Below are 17,369 nucleotides of genomic sequence, written 5' to 3' on the forward strand. Positions count from 1 at the left end.
GATATAAAAGCCTACTTGAAAATCTCACCAAAGTCTGGCTTCTTCTATTTGTGTATAAGAAGCAACATTTTTGCTTTAATCAGTAAAACCAGAAATAAAGCCAATATTGAATAGAGTAGACCATTTTGCTACCAGGTAAATGTTAATGGAGAGTGAAGCCCTTTAATCTGTAATTTATTAATCATTAAACATTATTACATTATTCATACTGGTGAACAAGGACCACTTCTACAGAGGGACGTTCACAACATACATATTACATTATTATATACAGTGCAGTGCATTACAGTGGATCGTTATATGTGTATTACCGGGATGAAGGGATGGGGAGACAGGGAAGGAGAGAGAAGGTCGAGGTAAGGAGGGAAGGGAGCGGAGTGGTTGGAGGGAGGGGGAGTTGTGATAGTAAGTTGTCTTTTTATTACTTCTTTTTTTTAACCACAGTACAGTTTGTTCTATAAAAGTTAAACCCATAGAGAGATAGAGTGTCACATTTTCACAGCTACTGTTAGGTGAACCTACTGGAAGTTGACTCTTGTGGGAATATCAAATGAGATACATTTTGTCATGAGATGCTATAGAGAGATGCTATAAAACATTCTAAGATAGTCAACCTTCCAGAGTGCAGAGACCCTGGAGGGCAGGCCAAAGGTCAAAGGTCAAAGATCAGATCAACGTGCATGCGTGCTGCAGACATTCAGACGTGTTCGGTCATCGAGAAAAATGGCCGACCCCCCGCTATTTCTCCCTCTATGTTTAGGCATCATTTTTGGTGCTTTCCCTTTTTATATATAAAAAATACAAAACATAACAGCGAAAAGAATTCCGTTGGTTGTCCCGTTTTTCTCCTTTTTCTCCATTTTTCCAAAACTGTTTTTTGTTCGTTTTCATTTCAGCATTTGGTTAGTTGTTTTTTTTCCCTTTTCTCCTCCAGTCACTTACATATTGACAAAGTATACAATATTTTACAACTGAACAAGACTGAAAGATAACATTTGATTTGTCCAATCAGATACAAGGCCCGCATCCTATATCCAATTAGAGAAGTCAACTGGAAGCTAACCAGTAGTAAGCAACACAACAAGCCTATGGTGTGAAGGGAGCTGTCCGATTTCAGCTCTGCATTAACATGAGCACCCGCCCTCCGGGACAGTGGGCTCTGCCGGTTTGTCCAGCTTGATGTCGATCACTGGGAATTCTCTAGTTAAGGAAAAGTCAGGTGGTTGATGAGAAAAAGTCAGATATTATGAACCGACATGTCAAATGGGTAGCTCTTTAAATTACAGCCAGCAAGTTATTATAAATGTATAAATTATTTTGTACAGACAGAACACCAATAAAATACTAGGAAGTACAAACAAAAAGCTATATATGTATTAATATATTGAATTAAATGGTATATGTTCCCTAACACTGGGGGGAAATTATGTCACTTTATCATGTATTTAGCGATATATATATATATATATGTATTTATTTTGTTTAGTATATATATTTTTATATAGATTATTATTTATAATTGTTTCCTGTATGTTATTATATTAAATGTTTTTATACTTACTGTTTTTATTGAATCATGTCTCCCAGGGAAAATATTTCACACAATTGTACTAATTACAACTGGAGTGACAATAAACATTTTGACACATGAATCTTAACACTGTCAGCTTGTTTTACCCTTTCTTTTTCTTACCCAATCATTATATTACTGTAGCGCAGTAACACTAGTTATTCCTCTTATCAATCAGTCCCTCATTCGTCCTCCATCATACATCCTTAGCGTTTGTCACTTCCCAGACAACCACTATGTGGTGCTATACTTATACATCCACACTACCTTCCTGGCTCTGTGCATTTCCTCTCTATTAAGCATAAAAGGTTTAATGGCTGATGCCTCAGAAGACAGTAGGCCGGGCTGTCTGTTTGTACTAGCGCCAACAACCACTAAGAGATTAAAAATAAGCTGCCTGTTTCTTGGCTGTGTGGCTCTCGGCACAAGTGAGTCACAGTGGCTGTAAAGGATACTGCCTTCAGGATTCGCATCGTCCAAGCTTTCCATTCCAGGTAGGGCTGCTGCAACCCTACGAAACAGCTAAGAGGAAAGGAGAGGAGAGGAAAGGAAAGGAGGGAGAGTTAGGAATCACAAAAGATGATAAGATACATAGAGGGGAAAATAGGGGGAGAGCATGCGAGATAAGATAGCAATAATAAGAGGGTTGATAATGTGCAAAAATGTACATTATATTTGTCCTGCAATATATTTGTCCTGCATGGACATTCCCAATGGAATTCGGGAAAAGATATTATGTTTTTATATGTATGTAAATCTCCAAATTAAAGTGTAATCTTCTTTTTTCCCCATATTTACTACTTTTGTCCTGCACCTCTAGGGTTGGATCCTCCACACGTTATCACTTTTTCACATATTTATGCATCTGTTCACATTGCTGACTAGATCACCTTGGAGGGACACAGGAAAGGCAGAAAAGCCGGGCGCAACTGACACCCAAAATGCTGTGAAATATGGTGAAACTGCAGGGATCACCTGTTTGACATTGCAGCCTGTCTTGGCACTGGTCTCGATGAACATGACGTTCAGCTCTTTGGCTCTCTGCTCGCCTTCCTCGATCATGATTTGCCTGCAAGAAAATCAGGCCAGGCTCAGGCATCACGATGTTGAAGGATAATTTATTCAGTACCTATGTGTTGCTTCATGCTCAGTTAAAAAAATAAATGCTTCATGTGAAAGAATACATGAACTGTAGCTGAAAACTCACCTCTTCTCTTCCAGATCTGTTTTGTTACCGACTAGCATGATGATGACATCACTTCCTCTCTCTGTCCTGACATCATCAATCCATTTGCAGGTCTGCTGGAATGAGTTCACATCTGTGGAGACCAGAACAGACCAGACCAGATATGTGACTCAAATAATTTGTTCCAAGTCTCAAGCAACCACCAAGTCATTTTTTCTTGAGTGAGTCAAGCCAAGTCACAGGTAATGTCAAGTCGAATTCAGTCCAAAGGTAGAGATATTTTCTTTGTACTGTTGTCTATAATTTAAAGTTAGAATATATAATTTGTCTCCTGTGTTCAGCTGTGGTTGTGTGTGTGTGTTTTTCGTCTGGGAAGTTAAATGTGTTGTGACAAGGGTGTGCGTCTTACTGTGAAAGAAATTTCTTTTGTCTCTGTCTCATAATTGACAAATCAATAAAAAGACCTAGGAAAGAATTGAGTCCTAAGTTAAGCCAAGTCAAGTTACAACATGAAACAGAATAATTCAAATGATAACGACCATTTGTGCATTGTTAAATGATACTCAGAAATTTTAAAATGCAATCAACATAGAAATGCAACCAAACTGAGATACTGATATTAAGCCCAGTCTCACTCCCCAACTGGTCAGATACTGACGCTTTGTCGAGGCCCTCGGTGTCTGATACCAACACACAAGTCACCCTTTAGTGTGTATGAAACACACTGGTCTTTCCATGAAGTCCAAAAAATCTGCACCAATATGTTAGGCCCTGAGTAACTGACATAATATAAAGAGCAGTAAGGTCCGTGTAGGGTGGGAGGGAAGGGTGATGGATGGTTCAAACATAAAATAACAGTTCAAAAACAGATCAAAACATATAGTACAATGGATACATGCACAAAGGGAAATAAGCAGGTTGCTGCTCACTTGTAATGTCATACACGACCACAGCTACTGTAGAGTCTCGAATGTAGCTGGGGATGAGACTCCTGAAACGTTCCTGTCCAGCAGTATCCCACAGCTGCAGCCTTACCTGCATTAACACACACAGAAATACACACTGGCAGCTGTCTCAACATCATGCAACACACACATGATATAGATGTAAGGCCTTGTAAGTACACATCCAAAGGGATAAGCCAGTATCAGCATGTGTGCAGGCTGACAGGGCATAATATCCTGACAAAGAAATAATATTAATACTAGCTAAAGTAGATGATCCATGAGAAAGGCTTTGACTTCTTAGGGCTAGAAAAGCCGGAGCTATTACTAGCAGAAATAACCTTAGGATAATCGTGTTAGTCTGTGAAGAGAGAAGTAATTAAGCAAATCAAATCAAAGATTAGTGGAAATTGGGGCATTTTTACTGAGGAGTACGAATACATGAATTCATCTTTACATGCGGGACTACATGTGAATTTTAAATGGCAATCAAGGCTTCATACTGTTCGGTCCTCCAGGTACATCGTCTTTGATAGGAAGTCTATTCCAATGGTCGCCTGCAGTGGAGAAAGAACAGAAGAGAAAGGACAATCATCAGTATTAGCCAGAATTTAAAAGCTAAATGCTCTCTGCACCATCTGTTGTTCCAAGCAGACTGAACGTTGTTTAAATGAAGGAAAACACAAAATGCTGTTAAGTTAAAAAGAAGGAGAAAAAAACGGCCAATAAGCACCAAAATTGAATCAGACTGAAAAACTAATTTCATTTGTATTGCCCTCAGGGCTCAATCATCAGACTTGTTATGTGTCTGACTTCTAAGAAAGGCACTCTGCAGAATAATTTTGGATTCTCATTTTAAGAGCCTAATATTACTATACTGACATTTCCTTTTGATAGCTGCATTGAAACATTCAAATGAACTCATTTTATATAAATGTTTGCTTTAAAGTATATCATAATGACTTATAACATCAAATATATTAATACTTCATCATTGCTGGTCCCTCACTGACATTGTTTTTGCAAACCCATGTCTATAATGCATTATAAATATACTTATAGGGTTAGGATTAGCCTAACCCCCTACTCTAAACCTTGTAATCACATTATAATGAAAAGATCATAATGTATTACAACTATAAGATTCATAATACACTATGATGCTTGTGATACTTTATAATGTATCACTGTTCTTATGAATATTTAAGATGCTATAAGCATATAATAACACATTATAAGAATGTTTATAATGCCTTATAGACATGGTTCTCACATATAGTGCTACAGAACTGTTTTTTTAAATAATGGCAAGAAGAAGTTTATACCAGAAGATATCCCCTATCATCACTTCATAATTACAGTAACATTCACCATATCTATATAAAAGTACTTCTTTATCTGGTCTTACCTGATACGTGTTGTCGAAACTGTCATACATGAATCTAGTGATGAGAGATGTTTTCCCCACTAGAGGAGAGAACAAATGTTGGTGTTTAGTTAGAAGTTACTTTAGATCCTGTAACATAATAAATCATCTCAGAAATCCACAAATACACAGCTTACTGAACAAGTGAAACACAATGACGTGAAAACTGGTGTCCATTGTGTTCCCTAGTCTGACAAAATGACAGGAGATGACAGCCAAGAATGCATTCAACCACTGCCACTGTAACCATCACCATCAGACAAAACCATTAGAAGAAAAATCATGAGGCATCTCATGGACCGAAGAACAAAATCTGCCCAATAATTCAGCATTAAACTGTCCTCTAAAGTCAACACTGTCCAAGTATGACCAAAAGGCTCCAAAAAGTCCTCTGAATATATATCCATTGAGTCTATGATGTGTCAAGAATTTGTGGAAAAAAGCCTGAGATTTGAACGATTTTGATATATCATCATTTTCTTATTGAAAAATTGTTTGTGTATTGTTTGTATAGTCTTGTTAAGTGTTGTGAGTTTGTATGAAGGCCATCCACAGAGGATATAAATACTGCATCAGTGGTATTAACCCATGCTAAATATCCCGATAAATATAAACATATAAATACTGAAATTATAGCTGTTGATTCATTTGATCGGCTGATGGATTGATGGACTAACAGTCTCAGCTCTATCTGTATTTATTCTATTGTGATGAGTAGAAAGTAAAAGGACGATTTACGTTCTGATTCTTGCACCTGTGGGTGAAGCTGGAGTGAGACGCTGTTTTGCTAACATGGAGTATGGAGTATACGAAAATAGGCTTCACTATGTGCTTATTTCATATAGACTTCTTATTTATTGACTTACCAGAAAACATGTAATATTGTGATCTTAACTGAGATATGAAATAAAATGTCATTAAAGAAGATTTTGACCATATCCCTTGCCCAACCTGAACGATTCATCATTTAATAAGTCGATCAACACAAACACCTGCAACTTTTTTTAGCATAAAAATTAAATATTTCCTTGCTTCTGCTTCTGAAGTGTGATGTGCAACTTTATGAATATGATAGTGTATATTTATTATACCTTGATTTTTCCCCTTTTTTTCCAGTAAGTTGCTTTGGATAAAATTGTCTGCTAAATGTCTAAATGTAAATAGTGTACTGAATATATGAGGGTTTCTGCCTGTTAACTGTACATATGGAAGATGTCACCTTATAAAATTGTAAAAGGCATTTTTTCACAACAAACATTAATTTGGCAGCGTTCATTAGCTGGATGATGTCAGAGGATCAAGGTGAACCTATTGAGCTCCATTCTTACTTATAGCCTACATAGCACCGTCTTTAACACAATTTTACATAATATAATTTAAAATATTATGCTTTAATGATGAATGACTGCTTTAATAACAAATTATGATGCATTGTGATGGATGAAAATAACTAACTAACTCACTAACTATACTATACTGTAAAACTATAAGGTATATTAAATGAAATAATTTAATATTTAAATCTGCAACTAAATTCCTAACATAATACCAAACATTTATTTTTTCCCCAGCTTATGAAAGCTTGCAGCTTTTCTTTGTCATGTATGATAGTAAATGAATATGTGTTGGTCGGACCTCAGACTTTTGAAATTTTTCACTATCGTCTATTTAGCAGCGTTCATAGGCCGTTTGGTGACTCCTTTAGAGGATCAAGGTGAGCCTGTAGTGAGCTGGATTGTTATTGACATCCCACCCAGCACCATCTTTAGCACCATTTTACATCACATCTACACATGAGTGAGGACTGGACCTTTCCAGCAGGCCCCGAGTCTCTCTGTGCAGACAGCAGTGTAGTTTTGAAGCCAGCGATGGGCAGTGGCCACACCAGGCCTCGATTCAGCACCATGGACAGCAACATTGCAGTGCAGGCCACACAAACACACACACACACACACGCACACGCAGGGAGGCTTGTAGTCGACACACAGCCTCTTCATAGACATGCAGCACACACACACACATACTGGGAGCATCACAATGTAAGACACAAACAGCAGTCACGCTGCTGTCATATTAGGCCTAATTATGTGTTTTGTGCTGCTGTATTTGATGGGATGTGTGCTGCCACTCTGGTTGTCTGAACACGTATCCAGGCAGCTTTACAGCGCTAAACCATTATCGATCAGCACCTCCCGAATTTGTGCCATCACATCAAATCACACACATTCCCACCACGAATAGATGGCTTATTGAATAAATAGTATAATGTTGTGACGCCGTCAAGGCCGTTTTTATTTGATTATTTATGGGGCCGAAGTGGAGACTGCGAGGTTTAGAGATGCTACAGACATCGCCAGCCTAGGGTGTGTCCCGAACTGACACATGGGGAACTGTTTGTTATCTTCTCCGAATAAGAAAAAAACAACAACAACACGAGTTATGGAGAAAGATATTACACACTTGTCATGTAAAGGAATAAAGGATTGTTCGTGTTAGAAAAAAGCGAAATAAAGCGGTTATGTGAAAACAGGCTGAGCATGTTTGTCGGTCACTGCAGCACATCAAAACATCCCAAATCATATCGCTGGCTATCATACGAATTATGACAATTTGCGACAATCTAACAATCCTTGAGAATATTCAGTACGATTAGCAGGTATTTCAGAGTGATCGTGATAATTACATTTAATCCAAGGGTGGAATTTATAGGCTATGCATGCGTTTTTTTTTTCCTAATCAGATTTTCTACAATCACATATTGTGACAAAGGGTATTTCAGTTTACCCAAAGCAAGCCAATTACATCCTCTAAATGTAGTTATAACTTTCAAAATGAACACAGATTACATAGGCTATGGCCTTCTACATATACGCATGTTTAGCATTAGGGGAGGATATCAGCAAACCTGCCCAACATCTGACTCACCGCTCTGCTCGCCCAAAAACACGAGTTTAAATTTCCTCAGGGGGTTCCCCAAATCTCCTCCAGCTGACATGGTGGCAGATAAAGAGCTCAACTTGGATTATTTTATATGTTTCTTATCGCTCGGCGGCTCCTCCGTTGTGGGTGCGCAGGGGTATCTTCCTCTCCTCACAGAATGATGGGAATGCAGCTCAGCATCCTCCTGTCAATTTGAGGGAGCTTGTGCGCATGCGCGACCTCACCTATTTCAATTCGTCACCTTTCAATAGGAAACGTAGATATAAGATTTTAATGTAGACATAAGATTTAAAAACAAGCATAAATATAAAATGGTTACAGTGAGAGCAGACCTCGTGTAGAAAATAAAATTAACTTAGTTCATTTACTCAGGTGGTTTTTAAGTAATTAAAAAATATATATAAAATATATACTTTACTGACAATATATTTATATGTATTTTTAGTTAATGTCACCTTCTACTTCTACTAGTTCGCCTTATTTCTAAATATAAATATTGTACTTTTAATGCACTATATTTTTTAATGCTACAAATTAAAAGTGTTCTGATAAAACATTTAATCATCTTGGAAAAATATGATGTGTGATACACATTTATTATTACAATGTCCAACACTATATAAGTATTTAAAATTAGAGCTGAACTAATTAACCAGAAAATCAAGTAGTCAATTAAAAAATAATTGATTTGCATTGCAAAAAATATTTAGCAAATCCTTGTTCCCTGCCTTCTTCCTATTTTTTTTAATCTTTTATTTTTATTTTGCTGTGTTTGGGACATTTCGGGACATAAACTGCCTTATGCTTACACTTTATTCCTAAAGATAAATATTGTACTTTTATTGTAATATATTTTCTTTTACAGTTACAGATTTAAAATATTCTGATAAAACATTTCTACATCTTATAAAATATGATGTGTAATATACATTAAAATGTCCAGAAATATATAAAAAATTTAAAATAACAGTTGAAACAATTAGCCATTTAATAAAATTCTCTAACAAAAGAAAGTGAAAGTTGTTTTTTTTTCAAACAAAAAATATCATGCATATCCTTGTTTCCTATTTGCCCTCTGCCTGTATTTTCTCTTTACTTTTCATTTTGCTGAGTTCAGGATGTTTCTGGGCATGGCCTGGTTAACTCTGTAATCTGTGTCATCGGAGTTGGAAGTTCAGGGAACTCCACTAAATGCTCCTATGTGGACACAAATGCAATGTGTAGCTAGCTAGAGTGACTGGCTAATTAGATGTCTTTCAGTCAGGAAGAGGGTTAAAACATTGAATGGTGTGTTTACAAACAGCAACAGACAAATCCTACTCATATACTAATATGATTGGTATATTGACTTTGACATATGAAATCACTGGAGTGCCCCTCCAGTGACAATGGAGATATTAATGTGGTTAATAAATTATGTTAAATGTTTTCTGTGGTTCAGCTGTCAGATTACAACAATTATACCATAAAGCTTTTTTTAATGGAAGTGAACATTTAATGTTTGCAGAAAATGGATATATAGGAAGACTGAATGCATTACTTGGAGGTTTTTTCTTGTACTGGGATGTAAACAACTAATTATCAATAACATTTTCAATAATAATGCATCAATAATGCATTCTCAATAGAGTTTTATTCAGCTCCCGTCAGTTAACCAAAGTAAACACACTAACATGTTATCATTTTGTGCAAAAATTGTCAAATTCATCCTTAATGTTAATGTTCAAAATCAAACAGCTCCGCCTCCTTCTCCTTCCAGAAAGCAAAGCTGCGGTCAATATATTTACAAATGTCTTCGTTGTTGAAACAAGAGAAGTTTGTGTCACCGCCGCACTCATCTGGAGTTGCAGTTTGAACTATAACTTGTGGTACGAGTCTGGAATCTGACAACAGTGAAGAGGGTGAGGGACAGCGGCATGGTCTCGAGTCCCCAAAGAAGCGAACTTTAATGTCCTCGAAGCCGTCGCTCCACTGTCGACTTCCAGCCTGAATTTCCTGGAGAACAGCCTTGTGGAATTCCCTCACCATCTCCCAGGAGAAACTGCCAACGTGGTCAAAGACTTCGAAGCAGAGCAGGTGCCTCATCTTCCTCTCCTCGGGCGACAGCTCCTGCTCTAAAATGTGGAAGTATCCCAGCATGAAGAGGTCGAGGGTCAAGCTGTCGTGGGTCACCGCAACACCGTCCACGTCTGGCAGGAACTGCTCCGGGGAGAAAGTTACTCGAGGTGGCGGAAATTGTGCAAAGGACAAAGAGGACTGTTGTGCATCTTTGAGTTCTAGTTTACTCCTCCAAGAGTTTAGCATCTTGTCCACAGCGCCTCTTTGTTGGCAGAACTGAAACATGGCAGGGATTTTCTGTTGGGGCGACGCTCCTGTCAGTCTGCCTGACAGCGATTCCTGTCCCTGTCTCTGCCTCGCTGCTCTCACTGAAATAGCGTATGCAGATTTCTTCCAGTGGCTCAGGAACAGCACCACAATACGCTCTTTCCTTAAGCTGGTAGTCTCAATCACAGGTATCAGTTTTTTAGGAGGACCACAATGGCTCAACTCGCTGCTGAGGCCTTTGTTCTGGTTGTTTACTCCTGAACCTCCAAACACCACCTGGCTGTTCAACCCACCTTTCACAACCCCAGCGAAGGGGTAAATGCCACCAATCTGACCTTCAAAATTGGATCTGAGGTCTCTGACCGACACCCCCGACTGCTGGATCTCCCTCTCCACCCTCTCCCTCCGGGCTCTGCTGTAGCTGTTGGTCTCCAGACGGTGGCTGAAAGCAGACGCCATCCCTATGTGAGGAATCCTACATCCATTCAAGGTCTCACCGTGTGCTGGTGCCATCTCTTGTTCCTGTTGCACCGATCCTTGACCTAAATCAGCTCCTAAACTATCTTTTACCCCCTGCAAACCCTCCTCCATCATGCCTTCCACAATCTTCCCCTCCCCTCCTTCTGTGGTTTGTGTCAGATTAGCCACGAGCAGGGACATACTCTTAACGATCTCTGTGACTCGACTGCACCACACGGGCAAAGTCGGGTGTATTTTCCCCTCTGCATCCATCTTCTGTAAGACCTCTTTGTTCAGGGAGATGTTTATGATGGGATTGGGTAAAATGGCCCTCAGCTCCTCGGTCAGCCTGGTCAGCTCCAGCTCGTACACCTGGCAGCGCTTCTGCAGTGAAACAGTCTCAATCTGCTGCTGCAGGTACACCAGATCATCCTCTGTTAAGAGCTCACCAAAGGGTCCCAAGACTGCGTTGTGGGCTTGGGAGAACTTCCAGCCATCCACTGGTGTATGGCCATTAGTCATGTCCTGTTAGAGGAGCAAAGAGAATTTAGCAAACAGTCATGAATGATGATTTTGTCAATGTAATCGTTTAACATTTAAAATTTTGCTTGCTTACTTAACAAAAGTTAGATGAGAAAATTCAAACCACTCTAATGTTTGTTCAGTCAATATGAAGCTCTTGTGTGTGACATTTCTTTATGTCGTCATTTTAGTGTAGAAAAGCACATTAATTGCAAGATCACAAACCTATACAATGGAGTCAACCTTAGCAATGCGTACATGTTGGAGAAAATGTCAAGAACAACCCTCTCGCCTGCCTTCTATCACCTACAGCTGTGCATTTTAGAAGATAAGATGCAGATTTCAGAGGACACAGGCCACAATAAGATAAGTCGTTGAAACTCTACTTGCAACTTGCTTTAAATAGTAATTCATTTTCGTGTTACTTTCAAGACCCCCTTTTAAAGTGGACTTGGGCATGCATGAACCAGCTGTGCCCAGGTAACAGTACAAAGTGTTCACACCGATCAAATGAACTGGACTTTGGCGTCAAGTGTACTTATTTAAAAGACCACTCACCCTTCCTCCAAGAACATCTAAAGATAACTATATAACAAGTTACATCTCGTTTGATAAAAACTATATGTTGCATGGTTATAGAGGTTTATAAACCAGACTTCTTGGCTAGGAGCAGTAATTTCCAACCTCACCATGATCATGCAACCTCATGATGTTTAATGCCAAGAAATTATAGTCCAGCTCATAAAATGCTGTTACCCTGCAATATTTGTTCCCAAACTGGAGTGTAATTCCTAAAATGTCAAAATATTTCTTTAACAAAGTCATATTCAAAAAATGTATTTTCTTAAAAAGTACAAAATATAATATAGTATATATTGTAGAGGCCAATTTTAATTAAGCATTTGTTAACCAGGCTTCCTTCACTATAACACTTCTTTCTGTTTTGGGTCAGTACAAAATAAAAAAAATCCAGGTTTTTGTTTGGAATTGAGACTACTTAAATTGACGGACTGAAATATATGAGAAAACATGCAAAAGGAACCTCATCAACCACTTTTATTTTCGTACGTATGGTTCTCTTGAGGGTTTGTTGTGCTCAAGGTGGCTGTTGTGGCTTTTGTTGCTTTTCCGTACTTTGGATTTGAAAAAGATCTCACATTTTTGCTCATGAACAGATGCCTGTTTGAGTTTTTTGTAATCGTGGAAAGTCTGTGCATTTTGGACTTCACGTGTCAGATGTCTTGATAGTCTTTCTAGAATCAGATAATTTTTATTTGGATATTGTTCCTTCAAAAATCAGTAATACTACTAAATATGCTCTCTTCTTCTTTCTTCACTCCTGCTGAGGCTCAATTCTCCCCCTGGTGGGCCCACTAAATAGTTTGAGAGTCAGAAACTTAATCAGGCTCTCCCTCTTTTAATTGTGCCAAATATGATTGCATACACAGATTGGCACTCATGCACACACGAACAATTACACAAATCGCCACAGACTCAAACGCAGCACATAAAAGTACACGTGTACCTGTCTCCTCTGTTCCTCCTCATCCTGCAGCCTGACCTGTAGCTGTCGCACCATCACCTGTCGTTTCCACTCTGCTATGGGGCGGCCAGCTTCATCGTGAGTGGGCACCAGGGAGTCGATGTCAGCCAGGATCACGTCGACGATCGGCACATCCTCCAGCAGCTCCTCACTGTCAAGCTTCTGTCAGCATTCAACCATGTAAGACAGTCATGTCAGTGTTTGTGTAAATAACTCCACTGTCATAAAAACTACTTCCTGATGTCCTTTAATGGATTATATCCAAAGTGTGAACAAGTGTATGCTAAAAGTTATGTCATATTGAGTAAACATACACTGTATATTCAGAATTAAACATGACATTAACATTAATCCTAACACCAATAATCCATCCAAGATGTTCATCATCACTAAGATTTGACACCTTTGGTATTCTTGTTAAAATAAGATTAAGATACGATTTTTCAACCAACTCACAGTCGGCGTTAGTTATTCAGCTTGATGGTACGCTGGCCCTGAGAGCTCATATCGCTGCAACTTAAGAAAACACATGCAAATACACAAAACACAGGCAAATTGAGAAAACATCTTCATCAATTTGACAAAACTCGCACAGCATTAAGAAAACGCGCTGCAAAGACCACAACACAACCAGGATAAGAAAATGCGCTGCAAATAGATAAGAACACAACAGAAGTGTTTCCAGAGGACCCTTAAAAGTGATGCACACGTCTGGACATGCATCTAATATTAACAAGTTATTTCAAGATAATTAAAATGTCACGTTATGATGATCATAGCGTGCTAACATTAACAGCCGATCGATAGCATGTTAACGTTAGCCGGCGATCGATAGCATACTAATATTAGCAGGCGAGCAAGACCAAGGCCAACTCGGTGTCGTTGAGGGAGACCAACTAAACTGTATCATTCATTTATTTGATTTGTGTAACTGCAGTGTGATTACATTACATTACATTACATTACATGTCATTTAGCAGACGCTTTTGTCCAAAGCGACTTACAATAAGTGATTGATACAAGCTAGCGGGCTGACACTATATATCACGTTATAACAGGAAAATATCATTACCATGAAATAACGTCATTATTTCATGTTATAACGTGAAATTATGATTATCTTGAAATAACTTGATAATATCACATGCATGTCCAGACGCGTGCAACACTTTTAAGTGTCCTGTAGAAACACTTCTGTTGCGTTCTGATCTACTTTCAGCGAGTTTACTTATCGTGTTGTTTTGTGGTCTTTGCAGCGTGTTTTCTAAATGCTGCGCTTGTGTTGTCAAATTGATGAAGATGTTTTCTCAATTTGCTTGTGTTTTGTGTATTTGCATGTGTTTTCTTAAGTTGCAGCGCTTTAAGCTCTCAGGGCCACAGTATGATGGTCATAGCGGAGGTTCTTGAAAGCAAAATTATACAAGATTTTTTTTTTTTTTTTTGGCACCCCTACAGTTTTGCAGTGGCACACTACTGTCATAAATAAGCTGTGCATCTGATCTAGGATCTTTCTGCTGCTGTTACACAAGTGTTCACCAGTTTGCTGTGACCCCTGGGGTCTGCACTAGTTGCTATAGTGGCTAAGTGAAGGTCTGTCTCCAGAGCTGGTGTCTAATTCATGCATTTTATGAAGTTTACATTTTTTACAAAGGCCTCTGCCCTGATGTGTGTACTGAGAATACAGACAACAAAGGACTCTTCTTATAGTTAGCTGCTTTTATTTGACTTAGTGCTGTAAAAGGTGCACTTCTCTTGGGAAATTGTACCCACTCATCAAAGTAACATTGTGCAAGAGCAGACATTTGGGTTGCAGAGTGGGACATGAAATAGGCATCATTATCCCTATTACAATTCTGTGTAAAATCAAAATGATTGTGAAGCTGTTATTTTAAGGTTAAAAGTTGCATATAGGTGCTTTAAAATGTGAAAATCTATTCTAATATCTAATTTTCTACCCATGTTCAGTTGATTATTTCTTTAATATTGTTGATTATTCCCCATTTATCCTGAAGGAAATCAGCCAGCTCCTATATCATAATTTGCACCTTAAACAGAGAGTTTATGATGTATGGTTATCTTGAAGGTCTCACCGTTTGTCCAGTGAAGACCGCAGTGAAGCCAGCGTGCTTCAGAGACTTAATAGACTTCATGTGGGACATCAGGGTAAGATCCCTCTCCGGAGGCTTCAGATGACTGAACGACGTCACCACTGTAAACAAACATAAAAAATGGCCAAATGTAAACAAATAAATTGTACCATTTACATCTAAAATATTCTCTTCACTTTCAGTTGTACATAATGAAATGCAAACACATGGTTTCTTTATTAATTACCTGAGGACGCCACCTGCACATGCTGCATGGAGCCTGTGGTGTGTTTCTTTGAAGTGGCAGCAGGGGTCAGATAGGAAGAGGTCACAGGAAGTGGGGAAGGGTGGCGAGGCAGGGGGAGCACCTCCTTCACTGGCTGCTGGACACACACACACACACACACACACACACACACACACACACACACACACACACACACACACACAGCAGGGGTGAGCCATGCTTAAAGGGACAGTTCAACTTTGTTTTCTTACTTACCCTAAATGATGCTTTTATTCATGTTGATATTTTGTGGTTTATATTGAATGTCATTTTCTCCTCTGTTTGAAAATGTATGACTCAAATAGGTCCATTGTTTATGGTCAGAAATACTGGTCTGTGCAAAATGGGGAAAAAATTGGCAAAGACCTGGAAATTGATCCAATATGTTTGATTTTGGGCCTCCCGAGTAGACATTTAATCACTGTAGCTAGCAAAAGATTATATAACATCCTGGTTTTTACTGCTAGGAAAAATATACAGTTGCATCTCAATACATTAGAATATCATGGAAAAGTCAATTTCCAGTAGTTCAAGTCAAATATCCCAAACCAATTATTGAGTGCATATAGATGGACATACTTTTCAGAGGCCAACATTTCCATATTAAACATACTTTTTAAAAATGTTTTAAATTTTAAATTTTAAAACATTTTTTTTGAGACACTGAATTTTAGGTCTTCATTAAATGTAAGCCATAATCATTGTAATTAGAAGAAATTAAATAAATTAAGACATGAAATGTTGAATTCTATGTGTAATGGATCTATATAATGTGTTATTTCCACTTTTTGAATTGAATTACTTACATAAATAAACTTTTCTATGATATTCTAATTTATTGAGATGAACCTGTATATTGTTTCAGTGGATTTGTGATTAGGCCCCTTCTGTTAAAGGTTAAAGGTTGGTGTAAGGTTGCTTCCTCAGGAATATCTTACTAATATTTTGCATAGCAAAGTGGACCAGTTCAATAAAGTCTGGCAGCCCTATTTGGACCGTCTTGGACCTGTCTCTTCCTCCATTTTTGGACAAGGACTCTGCTGAATCTGGACTTTTGTGACCGGTAAGTGATTTTCTTAGATCTTCTTTTTTCTATATAAAAAGTGCAAGTCATTATAATAAAGCGCTGCAGGAATGAGTCCTAAAAAAAGTCACCTTGGTCACCTTGCTGTTCTCCATGTCGGCTGTGCTTATTCAGAGTCCAGACTTTCAAAGCAGCAGGAGCTCCTCTTTCTGAAAATGACAACAAGAATACAACACAGTAACATCCACCAGCTACAGTGAGTAAAAGAGGACCCCTCCTGGAGAGAAATGCGACACAGAGCATCGCACAGACAGCAGTGAATATAAACAATGTCAAAGTAATCTTCTAAGAGACCCCCTTGATGCCACACATGCTCAATTTAAAGAACACAGGCCACAGCTCGTAGTACTTGGAACACAAACAAGAAGTGGTGAAACATGACCCTGGTCAGTGAAGGTAGCGTAGCCCACACAGAGTGCAGGAGAAAGCGTGTTAGAGTTTGAAGAGACTTGATATCCTGCTTCAGGTAACTGATTCACAGGACTTTCTCACAAGCGCCACGCCATTCAATAGCCTAAATACTACACGCACAATTAGACTGTTTCTCCCAAGTGGATGCAAACTGCAGCTTAAGACATCAGATGCCTTAAGTGATACTTAAGTGTGTGTAAATGCTTTACGCACAACATACATTACTTTATTTATGAAACATTTTATGTTAAACACATTTATCTTCATCTAGCCTGAGGAACATATTCTAACATATTTGATGTTTTTATATGATTCATGTATTTAGTTCCCTGCAATGATGAGCTTTTAAAAAATAGTGTCATTTGTCTTATAATGACTGTCATTCATTTTAGTTGCTGTCTATTCTTGATAAAAGATAATAAATACTAAATACTGTACCTCTGTTAGGCCTTGATGGTTAAAGAAAGGTTACCATGTCACCTGTCCAAAAACAAATTACATAATTATGTGGATATTTATCTACACTGCATGTATTCAAAAATCATCTGAAAAGGACTTTTATTAGCAAAGATTTATATATACAGTA

General features: G+C 38.3%; 2 protein-coding genes across 2 annotated transcripts; both read right to left on the reverse strand.

Annotated features, from left to right (window-relative positions):
- Positions 1-157: 157 nt before the first annotated feature.
- On the reverse strand, positions 158-8,202 carry rab6bb (RAB6B, member RAS oncogene family b). The gene is made up of 8 exons (XM_059345432.1): positions 8,052-8,202; positions 5,109-5,167; positions 4,204-4,257; positions 3,686-3,791; positions 2,778-2,889; positions 2,546-2,639; positions 2,026-2,092; positions 158-1,189 (listed from the first exon to the last, which is right to left on the reverse strand). Exons 1-8 carry the CDS (start codon positions 8,119-8,121, stop codon positions 1,125-1,127), a joined length of 627 nt encoding a protein of 208 aa, XP_059201415.1. The 5' UTR covers positions 8,122-8,202; the 3' UTR covers positions 158-1,124.
- A 1,376-nt stretch (positions 8,203-9,578) lies between these two features.
- Positions 9,579-16,575, reverse strand: espnlb (espin like b). The gene is made up of 7 exons (XM_059345182.1): positions 16,444-16,575; positions 15,250-15,385; positions 15,006-15,124; positions 13,353-13,366; positions 12,898-13,066; positions 10,995-11,375; positions 9,579-10,883 (listed from the first exon to the last, which is right to left on the reverse strand). Exons 1-7 carry the CDS (start codon positions 16,465-16,467, stop codon positions 9,783-9,785), a joined length of 1,944 nt encoding a protein of 647 aa, XP_059201165.1. The 5' UTR covers positions 16,468-16,575; the 3' UTR covers positions 9,579-9,782.
- Positions 16,576-17,369: the final 794 nt, after the last annotated feature.

Source organism: Centropristis striata, chromosome 11 (genome assembly GCF_030273125.1).
Source record: "Centropristis striata isolate RG_2023a ecotype Rhode Island chromosome 11, C.striata_1.0, whole genome shotgun sequence".
In the NCBI taxonomy this organism is placed as follows: domain Eukaryota; kingdom Metazoa; phylum Chordata; class Actinopteri; order Perciformes; family Serranidae; genus Centropristis; species Centropristis striata.

Bases quoted from the DNA above. Each gene is read 5' to 3' on its own strand.
- rab6bb (XM_059345432.1), bottom strand. From the start codon at position 8,121: ATGTCAGCTGGAGGAGATTTGGGGAACCCCCTGAGGAAATTTAAACTC. The intron at 3,792-4,203 runs GTATGAAGCCTT...GTGTTAATGCAG, and splicing joins TGTACCTGGAGGACCGAACA to GTAAGGCTGCAGCTGTGGGA. The intron at 2,093-2,545 runs GTGATCCCTGCA...CTTTCCTCTTAG, and splicing joins CAGGCTGCAATGTCAAACAG to CTGTTTCGTAGGGTTGCAGC.
- espnlb (XM_059345182.1), bottom strand. From the start codon at position 16,467: ATGGAGAACAGCAAGGTGACCAAG. The intron at 11,376-12,897 runs GTACACGTGTAC...CTCCTCTAACAG, and splicing joins AGGAGGAACAGAGGAGACAG to GACATGACTAATGGCCATAC. The intron at 10,884-10,994 runs GTGGAAGGCATG...GCACACGGTGAG, and splicing joins AAGGAGGGGAGGGGAAGATT to ACCTTGAATGGATGTAGGAT.